The sequence below is a fragment of the Melozone crissalis genome, unplaced genomic scaffold (genome assembly GCF_028551555.1).
Source record: "Melozone crissalis strain CALT ecotype California unplaced genomic scaffold, PUWL_Pcris_2 ptg000045l_1, whole genome shotgun sequence".
Classification (NCBI taxonomy): Eukaryota; Metazoa; Chordata; class Aves; order Passeriformes; family Passerellidae; genus Melozone; species Melozone crissalis.
The window spans coordinates 18917151-18945033 of NW_026535823.1; the positions used below are offsets into that span (position 1 = coordinate 18917151).

The 27883-nt window shown below is 44.2% G+C and overlaps 1 protein-coding gene across 1 annotated transcript; it reads left to right on the forward strand.

Annotated features, from left to right (window-relative positions):
* Positions 1 to 60: 60 nt before the first annotated feature.
* On the forward strand, positions 61 to 27744 carry SYDE2 (synapse defective Rho GTPase homolog 2). The gene is made up of 7 exons (XM_054285821.1): positions 61 to 169; positions 3542 to 4234; positions 11985 to 13084; positions 17292 to 17418; positions 21970 to 22151; positions 23019 to 23250; positions 25349 to 27744. Exons 1-7 carry the CDS (start codon positions 61 to 63, stop codon positions 25849 to 25851), a joined length of 2946 nt encoding a protein of 981 aa, XP_054141796.1. The 3' UTR covers positions 25852 to 27744.
* Positions 27745 to 27883: the final 139 nt, after the last annotated feature.

Genomic DNA, 27883 nt, shown 5'->3' on the forward strand with positions numbered 1-27883 from the left:
CGCGCTCCCGCGGGCCGGGGGGCAGCGCCCGCTGAGCGCGGCGCGGAGGCAGCGCCAGGCATGGCCGAACCGCTCCGCAGGACGCTCTCCAAGCTGCGGGGCAGAAGGTCCCAGCGAGGCGCGGCGGCGGGCGCCGGGCACCGCCACGGCGGGGTCTGCGCCCCGCAGGGTAAGTGCTCGGCCGCGAGGCTCCGGCTGCCCGCCCGCGGCCGCTCCTGCTCCTCCACCTGCCGGCCGGCGCCGGGCGGGGGCTCCCGCGGCACCGGGATGCTCCGTGCCCGCTGCCCGGGGCCGGCGGGAGCTTGGGTCGCGGGTGGCTCCTCGGCCGCGGCAGCGTGCCATCGCTACCTGCGCTTCTTCTGGGAGCGGGAATTCCGTGAAAGCGAGAGCTCCTGGCGCTCCGACCAGCGCTGGGTGCGCGTCCCTGCTCCTTGTCTTGGCTCCCACATCTGCCTGTCACTCCTCGGCTGCTGTTTTCCCGCTGGGCTTGGTTGGTTTGTTCGCTTTTTAAAGATGCACTCGGAATCTTACAGATCAATTTTCAGTTTTGTCGTTGTTCCATTTGAATATATAGTAGTTGTATCTTACACTTTTGTTAGAAAACTTAGCGAAAGAGAGCGTGTTTAAATATCTGCCAGAAGAGCTGAGACTTGTTTGATCCTTATATGGAGAGGCTGGATAAAGCTGTTCCCTGCTTCCATGCAATCTGCGAAGCAAGGCATGGGATCGTGGTGAAGTATTTTCTGTGCCCACGGAGTTGGCATAAGGTCAGCTTTGACTGCAGTTAAGTTGAAGCATTGTAGCTTTGATTTCTGTGCATACACGTGTTGGCACAGCTTAACTTGAAATACTGATTTATTTAATTTTTCTGTCAATGGAGTGAAAGATGAAGGAAATACCTGACTTTTTTTTTTTCTTGAACACCATATTGAAGCCTTTTGTAAAGGAACTGTTGTCATGTTTGGTATTTGTGTGGAGACACGGTCTTAACTATATTAAATGTAATATTAAATAAGTATGTGAAAATGCTAATAGTAGGCAGCATTCTTCTGAATGAAGCATTGCTCTAGAACAAAAAATATATTCCTGACCTGTATGTCTCTCAGAGCTTTGTATTTATTTAAAATTGACTCACTCCTTTAACAGCTAACAACATTGAAAACTAGCTCTGTGATATTGAACCACTGGTTGTGCAGATACTTGCATGTGAACCAGTTTGTTACTAAAATAAACACAGGCATAAGGGCTTTCAGGATCAGGGCCAAGTTCGAATAAAGGCAAAGCAGTGCTTGCAAATACTGCTAGCAATTGCAGAAACTGCAGCTGGGAGACGTAAGTGTATAATGTGGATAAGTTTCAGTGGGCATTTCCAATCAGTGACCTCTGGCAGCATGTGGCTGATGAGTTGGGATCATCCCGAGTCCTGTGGAAGGTGGAGTGTCCCTGTGGGCAGCCTTGGCGGAGGAGGCTGGAGGCTCTGCATTGATGGCTCTGCACTAAGCTTTTGCAGATGGCTCGTTATGGAGATACCTGGGTGGATGTTGAAAACAAAGTTTTCTGCTGCTCAGGCTGAAGGGCAGCCTGAGGCTCACACCAGATGTGTCCCTGGGTGTGTGTTTAGGCACACTGTGCTGCTCGGGAGCTGTTGTTTTGGGAATTGCAGCCTGCCCTAAGCAGTGCGGAAGGACCCGTGTTTGTGCAGCAGAGCAGGAAGTAGCAGATATTTTTGTTTGTGGAAATACAGCTCTCGGATGCTCCATCTATTTATGTCACCAGAGCAGGGACCAGCCTTGGAATGAAGCAAGGACTTTGGGATATTTGTCACTGGCAGGAAAATGCCTGCCCGAGAAGTCCCTGACCCAAAGAGACTTCTTGGAAACGTAGGCATAGCCCTATGCCCATTGCAGATTAGTTTCCTGTCCTTTTGGTTAGTTCTTACATGAAATTGTAGTGTGACGGTGTGGAAGGAGGAATCATTACAACAGCATGCTTCCATTTCCAGGCTGTGGGTGGGGGCAGGAGCATGATTGCTGCCAAATCACTGAAACTTTGACAAGACATCTGCATGCACATTTCCCTCAAATTCTGTTAGCTGCCTGACTTAGGCCCCAAGTGTAGCAAAGCACTTCAGTGGAGGAGTGCAAAGGCTTCAGAAGGAGCATGATTAATTCTGTTAATTCTTTGAAACAAGTTAGTTCTTCTCATCACAAACAGTGATAACACTGCAGTTGAGCTGAACAAGCAAACTGTATGCTTTTGAAAAATCACCAAATGATGAATCTTTCATCAAATAAAATGGTGGTGTTTCAGATCTTATCAAGGATCTCTTCTATCATTAAAGTACAAACCTAAAAAGAGGGTCAAAGGGAAGGTGTTCAAATGAGTCTTTTTCATGTCTCCCTTTCTATAGCAAACTTGGCTGGATTTACTGAGCTGCTCCATGAATCCTCCAGAAAGGTGCCCATATTTTAACATCCATTATTGGTGTGAAAATAATTCTTTGCTAAGTATAATGTTCAAGCAGTAATGAATTGCTGCTTCCATCTCTAATATCCAGTTGCAGAATGCTTCATGTGAAAAGAGGTTGTCTGTTTATGTGAACCCCAGTATCCCCCTTCAGCCTCAATGGCTGACTGAGCCCAGTGTGGTGTGTCCTGGTGTGCAGAGCAGCATGAGGGTTACCTGACCTGCTCCCTGATTTTAATTTGGATGTGTTTGCAGCTTTTCTTCCAGTCCTAGTGCAGGCGTCATAGCTCCCCAATGTGCTGCAGCCAGGGGGGTATGGCACTGCTGCTGAGTGGAGCTTGGCTGTGCTCTGACAGGGGGCTTAAGTGTGACCAGCACTTTTCATGGACAATTAAATGTTTGTTGCTTCAATGAAACTCTCAAGTTTTGGGAACAGTCAGTGGAATTTGTTTACTTCTTGTGTGAAATTTTTGTTGTTTAAAAACTTCTCTACATTTCTTCTTTCTCCTTCCTTATTTTCATGATGGTGTGGTTTGTTTTATTCCCCCCAAATCAGGGGATGCTTCTGTCTTAATTGTTGGATAAAGCTGGTAAGGACAGGAGGCTGAAGGTTCTGGTGTAGGACATATCATCACCTTTATACAGAAATCTAGAAATTAATATATGTGGGGATTTTGTAGCCATTTAAGCAGTACATTGGGACTGTTTCTTCATTGGCATAACTAAACTGGAGAAGTACTGTAGTAGTAACTTTTCAGACTGATTGCACCTGAACTTGGCAGAAAAAAGCAGCCGTTTCTTCGGAAGTATGCATGACCTTTCAGCAGAGCTATCTCACTGCCATTTATCTAAATTATGTGGTGTTAAAAATACAGCCAAACATGCCTGGCTCTTTATTAGTTATGTGCACATTCTGCTTTGATGGGTTGAAATCTAATTTTGTGCTCATATCACCTTATCTTTTGTCCTTTCGGATGAGGTCTGATGCAAGTGTTGTACGACAGCAAATGTGTTCATCTGTCAAAAGCCAAACGATATTCTAAACATTTGTCTTTCCCTCTCTTTTTGCCTTCAGATTTCATAGAAAATGTTTACATAGCTTCGAGAAGCAGGAAGGAGCCCGAGTGCCCCCAGGCCGGCGAGGTGCCCGAGCACAGGCCGCAGGTGAACAGCATCACCGTTTCCAAGAAACGCAGCTGGCTGCAGCAGAGCACCCACCGGCGGCCCCCTCCTCCCCTGGAAGAAGAAGATGCCTGTCAGGAAGTGCCCGGGGCCGTTGTCCCGGTGCCCAGGTCTCCCGTGCCGCTGCCGGAGCCCGCCGTGCCCTGGGCTCCGTGCAGGCCGGCGCGGAGCTGCGCCCCGCCGGGCCCGGCCGCGCTGGGCAGCGCCGCCCCCGACTGCGGCGAGGACGGCGACGCGGATGATGAAGGAGAAATATGGTACAACCCCATCCCTGAAGACGATGAGCCCGACTTGCCCGGGGTGCACCCTTCTGCTGTGAATAGCCTTGTTGCTGTGGGCTCCCCGTCGGTTCGGTACAAAGCCCACACCGGGGGTGACTCTGGGACGGCCGCGAGTCCCCATGAGGGAGCCGCACGCCCCGCGGAGGGCGCGGGGAGCGGCCGGGCGGCACAGCCCGCTGAGGGCAGCCCGGCGGATGGCGCCCAGCCCGGGGAGCACACACAGCAGCCCCTGCCGAGGTTTGCCTGCAAGGCTCCCCCTGTGCCAGCAACAGAGGACAATCCTGCCTTCAAGTGTCCTTCCACAGGTAAGACTGCCCAGGAACATAGGTGTTCCTTTGTTATGTCTCTTTTCTTTTTCTCCATCTCTTACATTACCAAGTAAACTTTTGGTGGAAGTGCCTGTTGAGTGTATTGAAAGTGACTGAGGTTGTGAGGCTGATGCCTGCTAAGTGCAGAGGTGCACAGTTGTTTTCCAGTCAGTTTGTTCAAGGCATCTCCAGGTGTGCTTGGCCTGGGTTCTCTCTGGCCCCCACCTCACTGAAGACAAAGGTTTTACAAAATGAGCCTGGTAATGTGAGGACACACTGGGTTTCCTTTGTCAGCTGGTGTCTAGCCCTGGCCTTGGATTCCTGCCTCAAAGCTGCTTAATGTCTGCAGAAGTTTCTTTAACTTGCTGTCTGGGACTTTTTAATAAAGACCTTTTGGTAGACCATGTAAATGCTATTCATCACGTCCCTTTCTGTAATTACTGTCTTGTTGACTGTCTCAGGCTAATCTAATAGACTGCAGAAGAGTGGTTTTCACTTTCAGAAGGCAGCCTCTTTGTTCCTTGTTATCTTTGGCTGTGTTTGATAGTCTCGTTTCCATAATTCCATTAGTGTGTGAATTCAGCATCATATTAAGGATTTTTCCCACTCTGTTAAAGAACCCCAAACAAATATAAAACCACACCAAACAAAAGTAAGTAGAAAAAACTCTCCCAACCCTTTCCAAAAAGGTATTACTTTTAATTACTTATGTGCCTCATATTATCTCAACCTCCTATTCAAAGTTAGAAACAGCATAAAGTTCAGGAGACAGGGAATGCCAGGTTTCTTTCTTTGGAGAAAGGTTACACTTTACACTGACATTTAAGAGCCTGTCATTCTGCCTGGTTCCTCAGAAAGGACCTGAAACTTTGGTGTGGAAGGCCAGGTGTGCATTGCCTTCTGCAGGGGCTTCTTTTTGGGTTGTCCCCATCCTGGCAGTCTCTGGCCCCATGTCCCTGTGTACTGGGAGCTGCTGTGCCTGGATTCCTGGTGTAGAGATATTCCTTCTGGGGATAGGGTTTGTTTTCAAAGCACCAGAGCAACTGCTGTTAACAGCAGAAGAAAAACCTCTTGGTCTTCTGGGGCTCACATTTTGTTCTTTTCATGGAAATGCTGCAGATACAGGCATATTTTTAGTTGCAAAGTGTGTTAAAGTTTTTGGGCATTTATTACAAATAGCTCACTTTATAGCTGTTTAAAATACCTAGACCAGTTTTATTTGCTTGCAAGACAGATGAGATAATATGTTCTTTGGTAGATTTTTGTTGTTGTTGGGGCTCTAGATGCTTTGCAGAGGTCACTAAGTGTGGTTATTTAGGAAAGCTGTGTGTGTCCTGCAAACTGCTTGACCTCCACTTAGTTGGTTAATCTCTCCATACGTGGGTGACTATTTCTTTTTTAAAAGAAGTTAGTCCCTTTCTGTAAGAAGAAAAATGTCAAACTTGTTTTCATACTGCATTTATTTCTGAAAGCAAAGTTGTTGATTTCAAGAGTTTCCTGAAGCTGGGAGGGAAGTTACGAATTTCACCTGATAGTTTGTTATGCATTTAGTTAATTAAGGTGCTTCAAATGCAGCTCTCCTTCTCCATGTGTTGGGTGGTGCTCACATTGAATAGATTAATTGATGATGAAGTGGATCCCTGCTGCTTGGTAATTGGCTTTATTATGGAGAAGTGGCTTAGTTCTTTTTAATCCAGTTAAAGTATCTACAGTTATTTTCAGTCAAATTTAAAATGACAGCTCATCCATATAAAATTACTACATGAAAGGCACCATGGCCAATTTCACTTTATTTGTGATAGGACCTTGTTTGAATTATAGAGCTGGTATGAAATGGATGTCTCTCTTTGCAGAGAGCTGGTACATTAAGCAGTAACTCCTGTCAAATAAGAAATTAAAGCTTTGGGGAAAAGTCTGCCTACCTTTCTTATTGATGTCATATATAATATGTCAATACTGGTTAGCATTGGAGCCTAAATGTTAGATTTCTGGAAGCACAGACAGAAAAAAGTGGGGCAGTAGAAAATCCAAGAAAATAAATATATTTGTTTATTTTGTCATTTGGTATTTTGCTCTTTGGACAATGGAAACAATTTTACCTTTAAAATTTTTGCCTTACTTGGATTTCCAAATTGTAGAGTGAAAATAGTAATGCCTTTTTTTTCGTTTTGCTTGCTTTTTTGAGTCTTTATTAGACAGGAGATTTCTTTATGAAAAGAATAAATGATAGAATTCTGTTATTGTGGGTCTTTTGAAACAGAGCACCAAATAGGTATTTCCTGTAACTGGAAATACTGTTTCCAGTACAATGGATCATAGTTGTAGAGGTGCTAATTTGTCCCATAGTCTTAATTTACATTGCTAGCTCCTGGTATTAATCTGGTTACTTTCTACAGTAAATGCCATTTATGTTAATAGGATTTGTCAGGTAATTCCTTAGTGAATAATTCTAGCCTTGTTGGCTTTAAAAAAGAAACTGACTAGAAATAAGGTATTCTTATAGCAGAGCTTGGGAAAAAAATAATGTATTTTCTTTATAACCTGCATTCAAAAGATAGGAGTAAGAAGGTAACTTGGTTCCAAGTTAATAATGTAGAAATAGCCCAGCTTAGGCTCTTAGGTCTGTGGGAGAAGAATTTAAGTGGAAAGAACCCTGGAGGCTGTTTTTAATTATGTGTCTCCTTGCACAGACAAAATGATTATGATTGAAAAATAGAATTTTTTTTTTGTTACAAATGCAAGATGAGAATTTTTTTCACTGTAAAATGTTGAAGTAAATTTTTTTTTATAACTCTTTAGGACTGAGCTCTTAACTGTGTGTTTTTATTGCTGTGTGTATCACCTGCAAATTATTGAAGAAAAGCATCCCTTTGTAATGTTGGCTCCTGAGACAGATTTACACCACAGAGCTCTGAATAGTGCCTTCTGTTTCTTACAATATTTACAATATTTTTGCTTTTGTGGAGGATAACTGTTGGTATTAGTGCCTGCCTAAGGAATGGAATAATCTTGTGTGTCTGTATCTGAGAGACATCCTGGTAGGATTGGTGCATTGAAGGCTGCCAGGAACTAGATTGTGCTTTTGCTACTAAAAATGTACTTGAGTTAGTTGTCTGGGTGGAAAATCCTGGTAAGAGTCACTGTAAACAATTTCTTTCCAATGTTATGGCAAGTGAAGATGGATCCCACATTCCCACTTAACCCTGATATGTGCCAACTGGAACTTGGCTTAATTCCTATTAAAACTACAGGGCTCTTTCTCCACTTAGGCTGTGACCATTATCCTGGTTTCCAAATACATCTTTTGGGGCCAGTGTATGCAAATATTTTGCATGCTTACATGTTGCAGGCAAGCTTCCAGCAATATACATAGAGTGTACTGGGCAAAAAATGCTATCTACACCTTTCCTTTCACATGTTACAAATACTATTTTTGAAATTTAATGCTCATTTCCCAGATGGGAGATGCTTTGTGGTTTACCTGTTTTTCAAGTGCAAGGAGCTTTGGTTTCACAAGACAGAAGTGCCTTGATGTGAAATGAGTTCATCACAACTTTATTAGTATCAGTGTGTATAGTAATCAAAGAAAACAAACTATCTTTACAAAATTCTGAGATTTCTTTTTACCATTTTAATAATTTCTCCATTCCTTGACTCTGAAGCAGTATGTGAGATAGGGACTGCATTGGTCAAAGTAGTAATTTATATAGAGGTAAAAAAGACTTTTCTTTATGTGTTAAATGCAGAGATTCTTCTATTCAATTAGATAAGTAATTAACATTTACATAGAAATAATTGTTTTTTACACAGTTTTTAAAAGTGCTTTTTAGTTTTTTAATTTTCTTTTGCCCACTTGCTGATGTAGATAGAGGTGATGCTTACCTTACATCTTGATTGAAGTTGCTTCAATTTGATATATCATGAGTTGTTCTCTCAATGCCATTTACAGTTCTGCTCTGAAGTTTTATATCAGAACAGGTCTAGAACTGTGCCTGCACCTGAGAAACTTAACAGCCTTTGACATCAGTAGAGCTGATGTGCAGTGTGTCAGCTGAGGATCCACATCAGTATCTCCTGTGGATTCTGCCGCAGAAAAACAGCAGCCCTCTTTCACCTATTGTTTGCTACAAGAATGGTTTTGAGATATTTGGGCTCTTCTATTTTGATTTTCTGCTTTTTCACTTTTAATACATTAACTCAGCATTTCCATTAGGTGTGAGAGTGGCTGTTTGATACTTCAGTAGCTTGGTATAGTAAGCAACTGATAGCTTTCTGACCAACTTATTCACCTCAACTTGTTCCCCAAAAATAAATTGCAGGTTTTCTGAGTAACTTTAAAATAATTCAGAAACCCTATCTTAAGCAATGGGGAATGTGGCATATATGACAGGGTAGTCAAATGTGCCTGTAAAACAGCATGTGTTGCTGGCAATGGATGTGACAGTGATAAATGTGCCCAAACACATAAACAGCATGAAACAGGGGCAGACAAGCATGTTTACTGTGCTAAATCACTGCACATGTCTGGCAGGGCCTGTGTTGGAGGTGCTTGAGTCTGAGCCCTCTCTTCCCTTGGGGCAGTGTTGTGTAGGGGTCTGCTTGGCTGAGGGGACACTGGTGACTGTCCTGTGGACGCCTGGATGGATGGGCTGGCAGAGGGGCCTGGTTTGTGAGGCACTGTGGGCTCTTCATGTTTTGTTTCTGTGGCCATGGAAAGGCTCTTTGCTTTCACAGAGCCACAGTGCTGAGCAAAGTAAAGGGTGGCTTTCTGCTCAAGCTGAACCCACAGCTGATGTTACACACTGTTACTTAGGGTGTCAGTTTGTTTTGACTTGGATTGCATTGTCCTGCAAAAGCTTTTTTTTTTTTTCTGTATTCATACTGCTGAAGTGTCAGAAGGCACAAGGCAAATATATTAAAGCCAGTATAATAGAACAGCCCAGGCTGGAGAGGGATCAGATGATCATCTGGCTCACCCTTCAGAGGAACAAGGAGCCTAAATGAGACCACCTACCCCACCCTGTGCAGCTGCAGCTTGGAAACCTGCAGGGGTGAAGACTCTACCAGGTCCCTGCTTATTTCCAGGGGTTGAGTGTTCTCACTGTAAAAGATAAATGTTACATACACAGGGTCAGCTGTGTATATAAAACTGACCATCCCCATGCTGTCCTGGTGCAACAGGTGCCTCTGGCCTTTCACCTTCTCCTATCACCCTTCTCTAAGGATATTTTTAATGTCTGACTGCTGTTTGCAGCACAATCTTGTAACTTGGATGAGAAAAGAGGTGCAACTCTCAGTTTTGCTGTCACCCTTGTGAGAAAGCTGGGTAGGCTGGGCAGTGAAGTGTTACTGGACTGTGCTACAACTCCTCCTGCAGCTTGTTCAGAGCTGTCATGTACACTCTTTTAAAATTGCGTGCATACCTCAGCACATTGCTGGCTTTAGTGGAACAACATGTGGCTCAGTGCTGATGGGAATACCATCCTGCATAATGCTCCACTGTTGAGTTTCCTCCAGCCGCATATTTCACTTTAACTGTTTGCTGCTGAACGCAGCACAAGTTGGACACAGAAAAGTCATAGTGTTAGAGTGACTCTTTGGTTTTAATGAGTTGGGGTGGGGGAAGTTTAATTTGCTGGCTTGCTTTTGCAAGCCTGTGCCAGAGAGTTTTGACAGAAAGGGGAGATTAATGTTAGAGGCTGCAGTGTGGCAGTGATTGCTGTAGAGCGCTCCACGCCAGCCCACCAGTGGGACCGTGCGGTGATTTGCAGTACAAGGGAAGGCTTTGTCTGCCTTTATCAAACACCACATTTCTAACTAGCTGCTTGCCAGAAAAGCACAGCAGGCGTGCTAGAAATAGCCCTGCCCCTGCAAGGGAACTACTTCCATGAGATGCAGGATTAAATGAATTTTCTTCTGTTCCTCTGGAAAACAGATTCTATGCATTATTCTTCGTAACTGAAACTTCCTTTTCTAAAGGTACTCTTTTAAGCCACCGTCTGCAAAAGTTACTTAATCCAAACTTCTATTGAGACTAGAACTAGCCTTTGTAGGGTTTTTCTTGGAAGGGGGCGAGGGAACCAAAACCACAGCAGATGACTTTGGTCAAAGACCAGATTGCCTGATGTAGCTGTTAAGGCTTGGTGGAGTATAAAAAGTACATTACAGTCCAGTGGTGAAAATTAATTTGAATGCACAAAGCACTTGTAAGAATCACTTGCTGTGGACTTGAAGTGGTTAGTTTAGAATTAAAGTAGTAAGTCCTTGGCAAATCTGAAGGAGAAACTCCTTTAAAGTATGGTTTACTAAGCATCTTGTGAAAACAACCCTTCTTTCTGTCTTTTTATATGCTGTAAACAATCTCCTTTTCTGTGGCTAGCAAAGGGGAATGATGGATGGATAAAGGTGTTTGAGTCTCTGTGAGCTGCCTGGGCTAATTGCTTCACACAGGATTGGTGTGTTTAGGGGCTCTGTAGAACCCCAGCCTGCACAGGCAAGGCTGTCCAGTCCTCTTGGGAGCTGCTAACATTTGAAAATGATGATGGGGATGGCTGTTGCTAGCAAGAGGCACTCTTTGTTTCTTAAGGGGAGGAAAAGTGACTCTAAGTGAAAGTAATCATGTAATTTTATTAATATCTATCTATCATTCTGCCCTCAGCTTCCCTCCTGCATTGTTTCTTAACTAAGGTAAATTGATCAATTTTCCTACAGTTATTGCTGCCTCATGCTGGTAAACGTGAGAATGACGTGAGCAAAACTTGGTATTTGCATTTTCTTGGGTATTAGAGCATGAGGTGAGCCTCAGGTTCCTGTCTGTGTGCAGTACTGGCTTATGTCTAATTGTGTTCCTTAATTAACTGTTCTTTACTGCTGAATTGAGGAAGTGTTGGTTTGTTTTGTTTTGGTTTTTTTTTTTCTTTTGCTCTTTTTAGCCTCAGTGCTTGCTGTTATATATTTTTTTTCATTTTGGTACCTTGAAAGGGGAGTGATTTCCTGTGAGGATGTCACTTGGGAGCTGTCTAACTTTAAAAACTGTTGTGGGGTGGTAGTGCCAGGAAACATGGAAGGTTGTTGGCAGGCAGTGAAATGAGGCAGTGCAGGATGCAGCTTTTGGAAGGAATAAATCTTACATCATGCTGTAGAAAGGAGAGGCTGAGAAAAATGAAAGAAAAGGTGTGAGACTGCCTGCATCTACACAGGAGAGATTTAGGGCTCTTTGAGGTAACAGAGGGACGCAAAGAGCCACATTCTTTCCTAGACACAAGTGTCCTTCCTCTAGACATTAGAGTGGCAGTGCTGATGTGTTGGCTGTGTAGCTAACTGCTCTGCAGACAAGGGTGCCTTTGCCATATTTCCAGGCTTTTTTCAGTCTGGTTTCCTTGCACTTGTGTCCCAGGAATGTGGCTGTGTGTGCTTGTCCGGGGGATGCAGCACAAGTGGCTCGAGCTGAATGCAGCGGGTGCAATTGCTCATTTGTTTATATGTAGTTTCTGGCCCTTTCATCTCCATAAAGCAGAACAAATCTGGCTTTTGACAGTGAATTGCCAAGTTTGGCTGATCGAGTCAGCAGAGCGCAGCTTTCTGAACACTTGTGAACATCTGAGTGAATGAGTGAAGGGTGTCTGAATGAATTGTACTTACCAGGTTTATGACAAATCATACATGTTCTCCCCAAGTTGAAGTTTTATTTTTTCATTGCTGAGAATTGCAGTTTGAAAATGATTATTCCTTTTCTTTCCTTCTAAAGGGTTTGGAGCTGCTCTTGCACGCAAACCTGATATACCCTCCACAGAGGTTTCTCCTCCAAGTCCCAGTCCCCTGAAAAAAAGCGGATCAATCAACTGGCCTTTCCCTGATAGAATTAAATCTCCCAGGACTGTGAGAAAGCTTTCCATGAAAATGAAAAAGCTGCCAGAGCTGAGCAGGAAGCTGAGTGTGAAGGGAAGTTCAAGCCATAGTAGTTCAGATAATCCTCCCTCCCTGCTGAAAAGTAGCTGCCGGGATACAAGCCATACAGTGTCTTTGCCTTCTTCTGGAAACTCCACCACAGCTGCCAGCAGGAATGTCATAAGCCGTTACCATCTCGACAGCAGTGTGTCCTCACAACACACCTACAAAAAGAAGAGCTTGAGGAGCTCCAAATCCTTCAACAAAGGTGGTTACCTCAGTGATGGTGACTCTCCTGAACTTATAACAAAATCAGGTAAACACAGACATGACACCAAGTGTGGGAAAGGAAAGGAGAGCCTTCCAAGTAACAGTGGTAAACCCGAAATAGATATCGATGCCTTCAGACACTACAGCTTTTCTGATCAACCCAAGTGCTCTCAGTACATCTCTGGACTCATGAGCATTCACTTTTATGGTGCTGAAGACTTAAAGCCACCACGAATAGACTCAAAAGATGTCTTTTGTGCAATACAGGTTGACTCAGTAAACAAAGCAAGGACTGCCCTGCTCACATGTAGGACAACATTTCTTGACATGGACCACACATTCAACATAGAAATCGAAAATGCTCAGCACTTAAAGCTGGTGGTGTTCAGCTGGGAACCCACCCCACGGAAAAACAGAGTGTGTTGTCATGGAACTGTGGCTCTTCCCACTCTCTTTCGGGTCACCAAAACACATCAGCTGGCTGTCAAGCTGGAGCCCAGGGGGCTTATTTATGTCAAGCTGTCACTCATGGAGCAGTGGGAAAACTCTCTTGATGGCCTTGACACAGACCGTGAGCCTGTGATGTTTGGGGTGGATGCTCGGAAAGTTGTAGAGAAGGAAAATGCAGGCTTGATGGTGCCGCTTTTGTTGCAGAAATGCATTCTGGAGATTGAAAAGAGAGGCTGTCAGGTACTGTGCCTATTTTTTAATCTCTTTTGTCAATATTTCTGTGTTGAGATAGCTGTTGTTGCAGTGTAAATAGCGAGTGGAAATGGGGGAAATTAAAAACGTCTTTACAAGTCAATTTTTTTTCCTTTGCTCTTGTGTGTATTGAACACTGGCTATTGTAATGTGGGAAGAACAACAGGACTGTGTGCAGTCAGCACTTCCAGCTTGGCCTTTGTAGAGGAGAAGTACACTTGCTCGTGGGAACTGCTCCCAGCAGAGCTTTAGGAGTGGGATTTGTGAAACAAGCCTGCAGCCCCCAGTGTGTAGAGTCACCCTTGGAAAGCAGAGATCAGCTGAGAACTTGAGAATGTCTGACCCCTGAGACATGGGTCAGTCTGTAGGGACACACATCTAAATGCCAAAAGGACATGGTTCACTGTTTGCTCAGACCCAAAGCTGAGACACTCTGTGCAGGGACACAGTGAGCCCATCTTTTGGTGCAGTCTGAAGCCAGTGTGCCTGAGACCCATCTCTGTCACCACTGTGTACACAGCATTAGGGTGAGTCCCTGAGGGGCTGAATTAGTTCTTTCCTCACACCACTGCTCCTTGTCTTTCTACAGGTTGTCCTCAAAATTGGGAGTGCTGCAAAGCAAAAGTGCCCAGTGGTTTTTTTTTCATCCCATTATTGGTTGATGTAATCTAATGAATAAAAATATGCGTGAGAAATGAGGTATGGAAAAACATCACTGGTTGTGGGTGCTAGACAAGAGGTCTGTTAAGAATGACTATGCAGTCTTAAGCTCAGATGTTCCCCTTGGCAATTAATTTGAAACTGGTGGGAGGACTCTTGCCTGCTGTTCCACAGCATATGTGAGCCCTCCTTGTCTTTTGCACCTGTTCTCACTCAGGTGAAATTGAGTAGTAGTCACACCTACCAGTGTTACTATTTTAAATTGCTGACAGGTTGGATATGCTTGCAGGTGTGATGAGATTAGCTCTGCTGTTTATAACCCAGGTCATGAACTATAGAGGGAAATGGAACTTCCATGTGGCTCTTGCTGAAAGTCATCACTGGTATTAGCTGTGTGATTTTTCTTGTGGATACTTCTCCTAACATGCAATTACTGGAAAAGAGAAGTTTTATTCTTTCTAGTATATGTGTCCTATGATTTCAGCACTTTGTTATGGGTTTATTAGCACCTAGTCATGCAAATGATATTGGGTAATCAAGGCAACACTGGTAATGAAGCAATTGGGATTTGAGTTATCTGAATGTACTTGATGCTTTTCACACTGCAACAAGCATGAAATCTATTTTTGTATTTGCACCGAGAGAACCAAAACTGCAAAATATACCGTTAACTTCTTCTTTTAACCACATGCTTGTCTGACATTTTTGACTTTCCTATAGACTAGAAATACTGTCATGGTGCATAATCTCCACCTGAATTTCAGATGTGGCATTAGGAAACTTGAAAGTTTTAAAAGAAATTTTCTTAGACATATACTAGGTCATATTGGTCTTGAGAACAGGGGATACAAATTCCATTTGGTATCTTTCCAATTAATATACGACCAGAAAAATGCTTTTGCTTTCATACCTTCATTCTCATGGTTTTAAAACAGTACAGGTGGGGTTCTTTTGTTTGGCTTGTGATATGGTTTAGGCCTGGCAAAGCCAGAGCCCCCATAAATATACCTTTTACCTGATATCTGCTGTGAGATGTGGCCAGGAAATAAGCAAAGCAGGCTCCAACTTAAACATAAAGAGAAGTTTATTAACTAAACTACACACACAAGGAAAAAAAAAAAACACAAGGAGAATGAAAACTACACAGAAACACTTCCTTATCCTCCTCCCACCAAATTCCCAAGCACATTTACATTTCCAAAAATTATCCACACTCGGTCTGGCACCACCCTTTAAAAAAAATCAAATCTTCAGCTCATAAGGGATAGACGGAGTCCTTCCTTGTGCCACAGACTTCTTGTCACAATCAGCAATCCGCCCGGAGTCTTGCTATCTCGTGACATCTCCTTTCCATGCCAAGGTGCTCTCACCACCAGGCATGGGATGGGGCAGGGGCCTGCCTTCAGGGCCTTTTAAGGATGCCTCGTCTCGTTCCAAGCAGAGCACAGTCTCATCCCTGGGACCTTTGTCCCCCCCATGTCTTCTATACCCCCTGGGCCCGAGGGGTCTCAAAACCAAACTCTCTTGACTCCGAGCCTCCGCTTCCCCCTGCAATACAGCCTCTGCCTCACCAGGAAAGAGTCCATGGATATACAACAAAAAAGAGTCCAGCAAAAACTGCCACTCCATCTTCCTCCATTCCTTCAACATCTCTCTTCTCCCTTTGCCAGACCCCCCTTACTGGCCCGGTTTCTTCCTGCATCTTCAACTCCTATCCCTTTCCCGGGAAAGGCAATGTTCTGCGAAGCCTTCATTCTCCACAAGGGTTAAAAGCTCTCCCAGGCGGCTGGACTGCCCGCTGCACCCCCATCTCCAAAAGGGGGGAGGGGGGATAAACAGGTCGCTCAATGCTACGACACCCTTCCTCCGAACCCAAACCCGGGCCTACCGTAGATGGGCCACGTGGCTCTTCCCTCCCCCAGCCCAGCCAGCAACTGGGCCGGGGGAGAGACTCCATCCCAAGAGAGCTCCGAAGGACAAGAGCCCTGCTTTTAACCCTTTGGGTTCGTAGTCTCAAGAGGCGCATCCAAATGCCCCACTGGTCAAACTAGGTGCTCATCTTAAAATCCCACCACCCATTGGTAACCACAGCAAAACAACATATCCCAGATGTCCCATTTCCGGTCAAACCACGACAGCTTGGTTTTGGATAATTTTTTGTATTGAGTCCATGGTAGTTTTGAATTAATCTTTTACTGCTCAATACACCTGCTGATAATGCTAATTAAAATAAAATTAATATTTCTAAGAATTAGTTTTGTAAGATCATAGTGGTACTTTACATAAATGGTGCTGATGAAAATAATGATAAAATGGAAAATTTCAGTACATGAAAGTGCATGATTTAAATGGCAATTTAGTTCAAGAATGGTGCAGGTTTCACTCCTGTCACCTTAAGCATGCTAAATAATAGCTGTTTTGCAGAAAATTTTTAATATAATTTGAAACACATGGAAGTCAGCATCTTATCAACTTTTAAAACAACATCTTATAGGTGTAATAATGGAGTAGTCATAATTTTCTTGAAATTGGTTAAGGGTATAAAACCAATTTTTTTATTTTTTACTATATAATATAATACTGTAGGAAAATGCTTTCACTTATTTTGGGTTTGTGTTGGTATATTAATTGATTTGTAACTTTGCCCATTTTTAGTATGGAGTCAGTTGTGTGACTTTTCCTTCTGCTGATGATTAATGACTGTATTTGTACTGCAATTTTGCTTACATAAAGCTCTAAACACTTCTCACTTCTTTCTGCTGATGTTTGAATTCTATTTTGTATAATCAAACAATTATGCCAGGAAAAATAATGATCTGCATAAGTAGGGTGAAGAGCAAATATATGCTTAATCTGTATTTCTTTCCTGATTCTGCATAAAAGCAAAACATTAAGCCATTCCAATTTAGGACTTGTGTTACATCAATAAAACACTGCTCAGCACGTTGACTGTTGAGAACACAGGAGCATCCTTCTCTGAGTGCTCCCAGCCCCTGTGTCCTGGGAGGTGTCTGATCCTGTGTGGGGTGATGGCACAGCCTAACTGTGCAAGCCCAGCTGCATTCCCAAACAGCTGCTGCTGCTGGGCTCTGATGGCACAGCACACAGGGCATCACCAGCTGCTGCTGCTGGGCTCTCTGGTGGCACAGCACACAGGGCATCACCAGCTGCTGCTGCTGGGCTCTGATGGCACAGCACACAGGGCATCACCAGCTGCTGCTGCTGGGCTCTCTGGTGGCACAGCACACAGGGCATCACCAGCTGCTGCTGCTGGGCTCTGATGGCACAGCACACAGGGCATCACCAGCTGCTGCTGCTGGGCTCACTGATGGCACAGCACACAGGGCATCACCAGCTGCTGCTGCTGGGCTCACTGATGGCACAGCACACAGTGCTGCTGCTGGGCTCTCTGGTGGCACAGCACACAATGGCAATCACCAGCTGCTGCTCTCAGGCTCTCTGGTGGCACAGCACAGGGTGCAGTGACTGGTCCCCAGGCAGGCAGGGCTGACATGGCTGTGCTTTGTGCTCGCAGGTGGTGGGGCTGTACCGGCTCTGTGGCTCGGCAGCGGTGAAGAAGGAGCTTCGAGAGGCCTTTGAGAGGGACAGCAAGGCTGTTACCCTCTGTGAGAGCCAGTACCCAGATATTAATGTCATAACAGGTAACACATTGACTTGCTTTTCTTCCAACAGAGTTGTGCCATGTTCCTCACGTACCTTTAAAAGGGGGAAATTGTGCTTTGAACTCTTTTTCTGTTGTCATTTTAACAAGCTTTTAACTTCTGCTGAAAGCTGGGTGGGAATGAGTGCAGTTAGTTACTTTGGGGATGTGTAAGTATGGATGAAGCAGCAGTGATTTTTAGGGAGGGGAAGACATGGAAGGACCTGCTTTCAGTTACTGGTCCACCAGGTACAGAGGGACGTGGGAGTCTGAAAGGAGCTGGGGTCCTGGAGCTGGTTAAACCTCTGCATTGGTTTGTATTGGAGAAGATCTGGAAAAGCTTGGTTGTGATCAGGCCTCTCTGCTCTGCTGGTGGATCCTCACCATGTCACCCAGGGCTGCCTTGGAGCAGCTGTTCTCCCCTTTATGTTGGAGACTGCAGGAGTTATGGAAACAGATTTCCCATTGTATTGTGCTGGCTAGTTAGAGCTGCAGGAAAGTGCCTTCATTTGATCACTGCTTTTTTAAAACCTTGCTGGGCTTTCTCCTGCTCCCTGGAGTGGCCCTTCACTTGGTGTCACTCAGCAAGCTCCAGGCAGAGGTAAGGCTGCTCCTGGGCAGCCTGTCTGCATCAGCTCCTTACATGGCTCTCTTCACAGGAGTTGCACTGCAGAACTGAAGTCAGTTGTTGAGGTTTTTCTGGTTTGCTAAAAACTGGAACAGTTTTATAACTATTGATATTTGATGTAAGCTAAAGTTGATCTAATTTCAGGCATCACTGAGTAAGCCAGTTGCTCTGAGAAATTAGTCAGAAGCATTCACTGCCTGTATATCAAGGGATGGAAATTGTAGCAGTAGTTGGGGTGTAAATTTTCTGTGCCAAAACCCTTTGTGTGATAGCCAACATCCAGCTGTATAGAAGAGTTATACCCTGTTTGGAGGTTTATTTAATTTCAATGTACTGGGAATTAATTTTATTCATTACATTTTATAATGATACAACATATCAGAAGATGCTACCCGATGACATTTACTGAGTTCCATAAACCTCTTGGTTCTGGGTGTGCAGCCAGTCAGCTTGCCTTACTTGCCTTGGCTGATTTTGCTGTGGGTTCAGTGTTGTTCATAAGTACCAGCATTGTCAGCATCAGAAACTTGTATTTATAGAATCATAGAATTGTTATGTTGAAAAGACCTTTAAGATCATCAAGTCCAACCTTTAACCCACCAGTGTTTCACTCTGATGTTATACAGTTTTTTAAACAGGGTATCCACTAAAGGTAAAAAGTATAAATGGTCTTTTAAACTGGGTCATTTTCTTCTCTTTACAAATAAATTAATGAGAAAAAATGGTGAGAACTTCTAATATCAGATTGTTCCATGAAATCATTTTGCATCCAGAGTTTGCATTGCAAGAGTGAAAAGACCACAGCTTTGTTTTCTGCCTTACAGAAAGTCTATTGGGTGTCCTTTAGTTTGCCTTCTCTTGCAAGAGCTAGCTTACATGCTGCTTTCCTTACAAGGGAAAAGAGTTTAAAGGAATTACACTGAAAAGCAGCTTCTTTGCCCTGGTAGCCCTGCAGCTGTGCTGTGCAGGTGCCTGCAGTGCCTGTGTCAGCGTTGTGCTGCAGGGACTGACTGTGGGGGCTCTGTGGGCTGGGGAGCAGGGAGGGAAGGGCTCCTGGCATCTGTACCTTCCACTGACCAAATGCAGCCACTCCAGTTATGGGAACTGCCTGCTGTGGATTGACAGGGGAAACTGCAGTTTTGTGGACAGCTGAGTTAGCCACTGTGCCTAGTGCCAGGAATAAGAGAGCCCACAAAACTCACTGCATGTGCTTAGGGAGTTGGGTTGAGAGGGAATGTTTCCCCTGATTACTTAATGCTGAGGCTGATGCACATGATTCATACTTCTATCAGCCAAAACATGTGTTCCACAGAATATGAATCCTCAGCATAAATCTTGGCTGATTTGAAGAGAAGTGCTGCCTTATGTCCTTTTTGAAATTTGAGTAGCGCTCCTTTCCAAGAAGATGAATAATATTTTTTTTGACAGCTCTCCAAAGACTAAAGAATGAACATCAGTTATTAAATCTTGAGTGAGAAATACTCTTGGGGTTGGCACAAGCTGACACACAATGAAGTGGGCTCATGGACCAAACTGATGCGTGCAGGCAGTTCATGGAACTGACCTGTAGCCATGTTGTTGCATCGTGTCTGTTGGCATCCACGTGAATTCGTATCTCTGCTTGCAATGCTCTTAACAGTTCAGTGGGTCAGAAAAATGAGGAATTAATGAAGTGGATGGCAATTTCTGCTCTCTGTCTAAATTTGTTGTGTGTGGTTGTGTCAAGAGGAATGTGCTAGTGGGCTGGCAGCGGCAGGAAGCGTAGATTGATGGAAAAAAAATAACAGCAGCCTCTTAGAGGGCTAATTTAGCTGAGTGAATGGCAAAAGGATTTAGAAAGGTCAAGGGGCATTCATGGCTCTCAAACCATCCTGTTATCTGGAGCTGGACAGGAGAAAGTCCTTTGGCAGGTGGCAGTCCTATGATTGTGGATGCTATTGCAGGAATTCCTGCTAAATAATTATTAATAGACAGTTGTGTTTAGTATAAGCTAATTTGATTAGAACATATAATTTCCTACTGTAAACTGGTTTTGATTTCAGCCTCTGCCTCCAAAAAAAGCACAACTGAAAGAGATCTTGATAGAAGTCAGCATCTCTTGCTAATATTTTGCTTATGAAAAAAGGAAAATATCCCAGATCATGTTGTACAGCATCAGCATCTGTCACATTTGTTTCATAAATATTTTAACCAGCTAATCCACATAGGGAATCTGAGCCTCTAAATTCAGGGAAGAAAAAATATTTGGTGGGAAGGGAGGAATATGAGTAAGTTACTAAACAAAAACTAGCCACTTTAGTGGCCAAGTACCAATAGTGCATATTCTTTTTAAAGCAAACAAAAAAATCCCACCAAAACACCAGGGGAAATATTTTTTCAGGAAAAAGTGGTTGTTGTCATATTTTGTGTTCCTGAGGGGATGTTCCCATTCTGAGCACAGAGTGAGCTCCTGGAGGCCGTGTGGTCTCTGCAGAGCTGCTTTTGCCTGGCTGCCCCTGCTCGTGCTGCAGCAGGAGGTGATGGGCAGCTCAGGTTCAGGGCACTGCTGCAAGGGCAGGATGCTTTTTTAAATGAAAATATTTCTACAGGTAGAAGACAACTCTTGCATGCATTCTGCATGTGAAGGATGAAATGTTAACTTCTGTTCCCTGTACTTTGTTAGAAACTACCCTGTAACAAAGCCCACCCTGTACAGTTCATTTTACAGCTCCATTACACAGGCTCGAGTTGATGAAAACTGTTGCTTTGTTAAATGGCACAGTGTGATGGTAATTGCTGTGATGTGAGATTTTACAAGGTTGTGAGCAGGGCCTGGTAAAAAAATCTGCCTTTCAAAGCAGCCTTTACCTGTTTGGAGGACAGGCTTGTTATCTGCAGTACCTACTTTTGAACAGCTTCTTTTAGTCCAGCATTTCTTCTTAACAAAGTATTTAAATGCAGTTGTGATCTAGCTAAAATTAGTAGATATTTGTAGCACAGAAAGCAAATTTTTAAGGAAAATGAAAACTGCTGGGAGGCAGGCTTGTTTCCTTCAATTTTTTGTTGGCTGTATTGGATATTGCTCCTGGATAGCATCCCACTACGTCCTTTCCAGAGACTGCTGTTAGAAGCCTTAATATTTTGGGTTATTTTATCACTGAAACCCCTCTCAAAATGAAGTGTCAGCCAGGTTCCAAAGCCAGCTTACAAGAATGCAAACCTCAATTCCTCTTTGGAAAGAACAGGTGTTAATGAGGTGCTTGCCTGGTTGTTGCCGTCCCTGAAACAGCCTCTGCCCCAGCACACCCAGCTGCAGAAACGCTGCAGTATTTCTGTGCCCCAGGGAGGGCTCGGTGCTGGGCACTTGAGGCAGTGCCTCCTGGGGGTGTGGATCACATCTGTCACAGCTGGAGGCAGTGGTGTGCTGGGGCAGCAGGGGGCTGGTGGCTCTCTCTCATGAGGACATGTTTGGTTTGTGCTTGGCTGGGTGACAAGGCACCATGTGCTTTGCTGTATGTGCCCCTGGCACTGGGATGTTTGCTCATCATTTTATAGCTGAAAATAAACTGAAAAGAAAAACTAACTGATTGGCTTGTATAAAAGCTGGACTTTGATGTTTGTAGGAGCTCCTTTCCTTGGATTGGAGGTGGACTGCTCTGAGTCCTTTCCTTGCCTCCCCTCACCCTGAAGGAGGGAAGCTTGGGGAGATGCTCACCTGGTGCCCAGTGTCCTCACTGCTGCACACGCAGCAGCCCTGTGCTCCTGCCCCTCTTTGCTGTGCCCTTTTGGTGCTGCCCTCCCATCCCTCACTCCTGAGTGCCAGGTTTGGCACTGACACAGAGGATTTTCTTGTGTAATGGGTGCAGTTGATGTGCTTTAATGCTCCCAAAAATTGCTGCAAAGGGAATCTGCAGCTTGTTAAAGGTGGCTGTTGTGTCCCATTAGGTGTCCTAAAGGATTATCTGCGAGAGCTGCCCTCTCCCCTGATAACCAAGCAGCTCTATGAAGCAGTGTTGGATGCAATGGTGAAAAATCCCTTGAAAATGACAGCCAGTGGTTGTGAGAATGACCCAAGTGACTCTGAGCACACAGCAGCCCTTCTGGATTGCCTGCCTGATGTTGAGAAGGTGAGTTATGTTAGCACGTTCAAGTAAATCACAAGCTTCAGAAACTAAAGGAACATTTTCACACTGGATATGAAATGTCTCACAACACTTTATCAGATCATGGGGCTCACTTGTATTTGTGATGCTCCACATATGTGAAAATAACTCCATGCTGCAAGGAACTGGAGGATCTGCATCGCTGGACTTGCTCTAGTTTTCATTTTATGTTGTTTCTTTAAAACTGAATGAAAGGCTGTGATCTCTACTTTTACAATATCAGATAAATGATAATTCCTGTGTGTTATCCTGCTCCACTTCTGCAGAGCTCTCTGATCTGTATGTTGGAATTGCCTGGGCAAATCCATTCCTCTTTCTTAAGTTTATGCAATAAAGCCTTTGCTTCCCTTGCTGTGCACTGTGAGAGAGCTGTGTATTGTTACCTGCCAAATTCCTGTGTAGCACCACAAACCACAGCCCCTTCTGGGGGGAGAGGGGAGGGAGCAAGGGGCCTGCACAGTATCTGGAATTATCTGGAAGCTTGTTCAGATGCTGACATCATCTCGAGGGTTTCTTTATTTTCTAATGTACCTGGATCGTCTGTGCTGCTTCTGCAGCCTCTCCTCCCTTCCTGATGTACTGTGAGAAAACTCATCCGTGTGAAAATGAGTTCAGATAAGAAACAAACTGAGTTTTACCAGCAAGTCTGTCTTAATTGGTCTGCTCTGTCATAGTCAAATAGAGCTTTTCTAATTCAGCACTTGGATGTTCTGTTGATGAGTGTTGGTGGTAAAACCAGAGCTATCAGCCTTGATATTTTCCCTCTAGAGCTGTGACCTGCACTACTGTTGTCTAGTGTTTGGTTTCCTGAGCAGTATTTTGTTTCTTCAGGCTACCCTGACGATGCTGTTGGATCACCTGAAGCTCGTGGCTTCTTACCACGAAGTGAATAAGATGACGTGCCAGAATTTAGCTGTGTGTTTTGGCCCTGTGTTGCTGAGCCAGAGGCAGGAGACCACCAACCATAACAACAGAGTCTTCACAGACTCAGAGGAGCTTGCTAGTGCCCTGGACTTCAAAAAGCACATAGAGGTTCTTCACTATTTACTGCAGCTGTGGCCAGGTACTTTCATCTGATCAAGGGAAAAAAATCAAACCATTGCTGTGTGTTTGCACTGTGTGACACTGTACATTAATTCACAGGATGATTGAGCAGTATCAGAATTCTTAAAATGTGAGGTACTATGGCATCACTGTTAATCTAAAGAAATGATGACAGTTTCTATTTGGGCACTTTGCTAAATGGGAAGTTTGTTGCTTTAATTACTTTCTTACCGTATGGCAGTGTTTGAGTATAATGAAAGAAATAGTGAAGAATTTATGTGAGTAAAGACACTAGAAAACACTAACTCAGTGACATTAAAGTTTCCACATCTATATTAGAGAAGTGTAGGATTTTTTTCCCCTGCTCTTCAGCTTTGACCTGATAAGGTTAATTTATTTCCACTCTTGTAGTTTGGCAGAGTTGAAGATATCCTTAGAGTAAGGGGTCTGCAACTTCTACTTGTTTTTGCAGAGCTTTGAATAAGGAAAAATGTTGCTACTCCATGATGGGTTGAGGTGACTGAAGGTGCTGCTGCTCACTTGTCAGGTGCAGGTGGGCAGCTCCAAAGCTGCTGATCACCAAAAATGAATAGAAGCTTTCAGTCAGATGAGTGAGTGTATGCAGGAGAGGTGGGGATGTAGGTGGAGGAAGAGGGAGACCAAGAGCTGTTTGGGCAGCAAGCACTGTGCAGAAACTAATCCTGAAACCCTGGGGATGGGTTATGGCATGGCTGCTGTGGGCTGCAAAACCAAGTGGATGCAACTCTGCCCATGGGAGTGTGTATTGCTCTAAGAGGGTAGGAGTAGGGTAAGTAGTAGAGTTTTCCTTCACTTAGAAGAAAAAGCTGAGTCCTATCCCTTGGCTTGCAAGAACTGTGCAGGATATTGTGTTAAAAGAGAGGTAAAACACAAATGCAGAGACCTGAGTAGGTGAATACCACACAGTGTGAACAGCACACTTGGATTGAATGGAAGGATCACAGTCTGGTCCCCTATATTTAATCTCCTGCAGTTTGAGACAGCTTGATAACCAACGTGTTGTGCAATCCTTCAATTTCCGTAGATTTCCAGGCGAAAACAAATAGGCCTTGTTTGGCCAGCCCGTGTAACACTGGCAAGTTATTGTTAACCCATGGCCCTTCTCTTAATGGAGCACAGTCTAAACAGAAGGGGTTTGTTATAGTAAGGGGGGGGAAAGCAGTGAGAGTTATTGCTTGTTACTGTGCAAGACATAAAGCAAAATCCCCTGGAGAGGCCTTACTGTGGGTCCAGAAGGAGAAGGATTGGGCACATTTCAGGACTGAAGCTTTGTGCTTGCATGTGGGGAGTCTAACAAGGAGGGGCTCACGTGGTGAGCTGCATGGGTTTGTGTGCACTGCCTTGTCAGTGGGAATAGGAGGTCTGTGCTGCTCATTACAAGAAGCAGTGGTGTGTATAAACCAGAAGTTTTGCAGCTCAGATGCTTACTAGGCCCAGGGCAGTGAGCAGAGCAGTGCTGTTTGCCTTGGGCTGCAGGTCACAGCAGAGGAGCCTGTCAGGGACTGTGCTGTGCACTTGTGAGCTCAGGTAACCCTGCCAGCAAACGTGTGAGTGTTCCTCTGCTTGTGCTGCCCAGAGAAATTCCTGCAGGGCAGCTCCTTCAATAGCACAGAGCATCAGGGCACAAGAGAAGCGCGAGAGCTCAGCTCAATGTGTTGTCAGCTTCTCTAGGGGTTTCTCAGAGGTGATGTTTTGTTGTGTTTTAACTCTTTTGCTGTGCCTGCTTTCCTTAGCCTGGGTGAAGTGTGTGAACTGAGCAGTTTGCTTTTCTTTGACCAGAGCTGAATGGTGATTAACTCATACAATGAATGTAATTGGTGTTCTGGGAGTTTCTACTTTTAGAAAGGCTTCTCTATTGTAATTTGAATCTGGCATGAATCTTCAAATTAGGAAAAAAGTAGTTTTTCTTAATTATTTTATATCAAACAATGGCAAAAAGTGTGCAATGTGTTGGCTGTAAGATTGCATGTATTCATGCATGCTTAGTGGGACATCGAGGGATGACATTGGGCAGCTGCCATGGACTTTTGTCTTGCAGCATGGGTTCAGTTGTGACTGGTTTAACTTCTCTCTTCTAGTTCGTCACTCGCCTGCCAAAGAGCCAGCACATCTGAGTGTGTTTCCTGAGCACTCCTCTTGCCTGAATTACCTGAGGCCCAAGAGGCAGAGACCGCAGGTGCTGAATCTGAGCAGTGCCGACATGTCGGGGGTGCTCAGACCGAGGCCAGCCGGCCTCGACAGCCCGTCCAGCAACCGCTATGCTGGGGACTGGAGCAGCTGTGGGGAGAACTACCTGTTAAGCCCCAAGGACTGCCTGGGGGAGGCAGACTATGATGATGTCCCTTCCGAGGGCACGGAGAGCGGGGAGGACAGCGGCAGGGCCGAGGAGCCGGACGGCCCCGCGGGACGCCCGCAGCCCGGCCCCGCAGAGCTCCCCTGTGGGAGCTGCCTGGCAGTGCCAGCCATGGACTCTGCAGTGGATCACAGAGCACACCTCAAGGACCTGCAGGAAAGTATTGATACTCTCATAGGAAACCTGGAAAGGGAACTCAATAAAAACAAACTAAATATGAGTTATTAAATCCTGTCCTGCACGACATCTCCTTGTGCCTCCGTGCCCCTTGTTGGGCTTCCCTGGCTGAGTGAGGAGTGATGGTGCCCCTGAGCACCCCGTGGTAAGGCCATGGCCCACCTCGTGTTAGCACATTTGAAGCCATTCCGTAATGTTTCTGCCTTTCTCCTGGAAGGTGTTGTCCTTTTTGTGTTGGAGACAAGCTTAGGCTGTGATGTGATTCCACATAGTGACACTTCTCCCCAAAAACACTATGCACTTAGGTGGCCTGGGCAGTACCTGGTAGAAGATAAAGCAACATCTCTGCTGGCAGTGGCAGCAGAATTCCTCATTCCTGAACTCCTGGCTCTGGTACAGATGTTCCTCTCAGAAGAGGATGAACGCTGCTTGGCCTGAGTTTTGCAGCAGGGACTTCAGATAGACTTGTTTTACTATATATGCAATGGCTGCTATGAAAAATGCTTTATATAATATTTATATATAAAGTTTTAATTGTACAAATATTAACGTATTACTGTATTAACACTTTTCAGTAATTATTTAAACAAGCAAAAATAAATATTTTTCTAACCTTGTTTGTATATATCTATGTATAAATGTGCATGTGTCTGTAGCCATCTTTGTAAAGGAAAGGTCTCAGAATTATGAAATGTTCCCATTTCCAGGAAGAATGTTCAGTGATGCCAGGACAAGGTTACCCTTTGGGTAACACAGCATTTGATTTATGCACAGAAACATGGCCAGAGAGAAGGTAGGGTGAATGATTAATGTAAATGACCTTGTGTATTGCAGGAACAGCCGTTTGCAGGTGTTGACTATTAACTTTCACACACACACACATCACCCTTTCTCTGTTTATTTGGTTTGGGTTTTTTTTTTCCTCCATTGTTTGTTTCTTCCTCCATGGTTTTTTTCACGTATAAAGAAGGTCTGGAAGGTATTTACTTTTCAAAAAATATTTTTTGTTTTTCCTTTATAACATCTTGCTTTGTTTTTTGATGTTTTGGTACGTTTTTCTCTTTCCAGAGTTTCATGTATTCTTCTTGCGGTACTCTTGGCTGCTGCTGATAGTTAGATGCATTTGAGCCCTCTCTAAAGGGTTGTGGCTCTGGAGATACAAGTTCAGCACAAAGCCAGTTACTTTTTTTTTTCTTTTTAAATTACTCTCCCAAAAATGGAAGCCAGAGTTGTCACATGAGGTTGAAGGGGTGGAATGATATTACTCCTGGGGAGTTTGGGTGGGATTGCAGTTCACTGTGACCTTATTAGATTCAGCTATCACCATCTGGTCAGAGCCTCTTTTATCTCTAGTCATTTATGGTGAGCCATTAAACATTTCCTGTTAAGGAAACACATTCTTGATTCAGGTAAAAATAGTCACCAAGTTGTATACAGGTGTTTTGATAGTCCAAACCAAAAGGATGTACACAGTCATTCCTTGTCCTCTACAGGTCACATACACACCCCCAAGGAAGGGGGATTTGGGCAGGTGGGGCTGAGAAGGCTTTGGTGTTTTCAGAGGTCAGTTGCTGCCAGCTGGCAGGGTAGAAATTAATTCTACATCTTTTTGGTACGATTTTTGACATCCCACCATGGCTTTCCATTCACCTTGTGGGTAAGTGCTTTTCTGCTAACCTGTACTTCCTTATACTCCTTAATTGAAGAGTTATTTATTTACAGTAGCAAGGAATTAAGAATTACTATGGCAAACTTCACCCCTCTTTTCTAAGGAATTATTTTAGCATGGTTCCAATGGGTTATTCAATCTCACTAATTTATTTTTATAAGTGTTAAAAGATGCAAAACAATTATTGCAATATAATGATATGAATGAAAATGTAAATTTAACCTGAAGCATTTATCAATAAATCGATGTATTTTTTTAAACTTTTATACCTACAGAATGTGCATACTTTTTAAACTATAAATTTAAATTCTAAATAAAATTTGAATTAAGAACAAAATCTGTCTGTGCCTAGCTCGTGATTATTTAAACCTGTCCCAACTGATGTAATCCATTTGCACTGGCTGAACATGTGAA

What these genes read in the sequence shown, in the direction of transcription:
- SYDE2 (XM_054285821.1), top strand. Translation starts at nt 61, where the DNA reads ATGGCCGAACCGCTCCGCAGGACGCTCTCCAAGCTGCGGGGCAGAAGG. An exon ending in CTTCAAGTGTCCTTCCACAG is followed by an intron (nt 4,235 to 11,984) that starts GTAAGACTGCCC and finishes TTCCTTCTAAAG; the next exon opens with GGTTTGGAGCTGCTCTTGCA. An exon ending in AGATATTAATGTCATAACAG is followed by an intron (nt 17,419 to 21,969) that starts GTAACACATTGA and finishes GTGTCCCATTAG; the next exon opens with GTGTCCTAAAGGATTATCTG.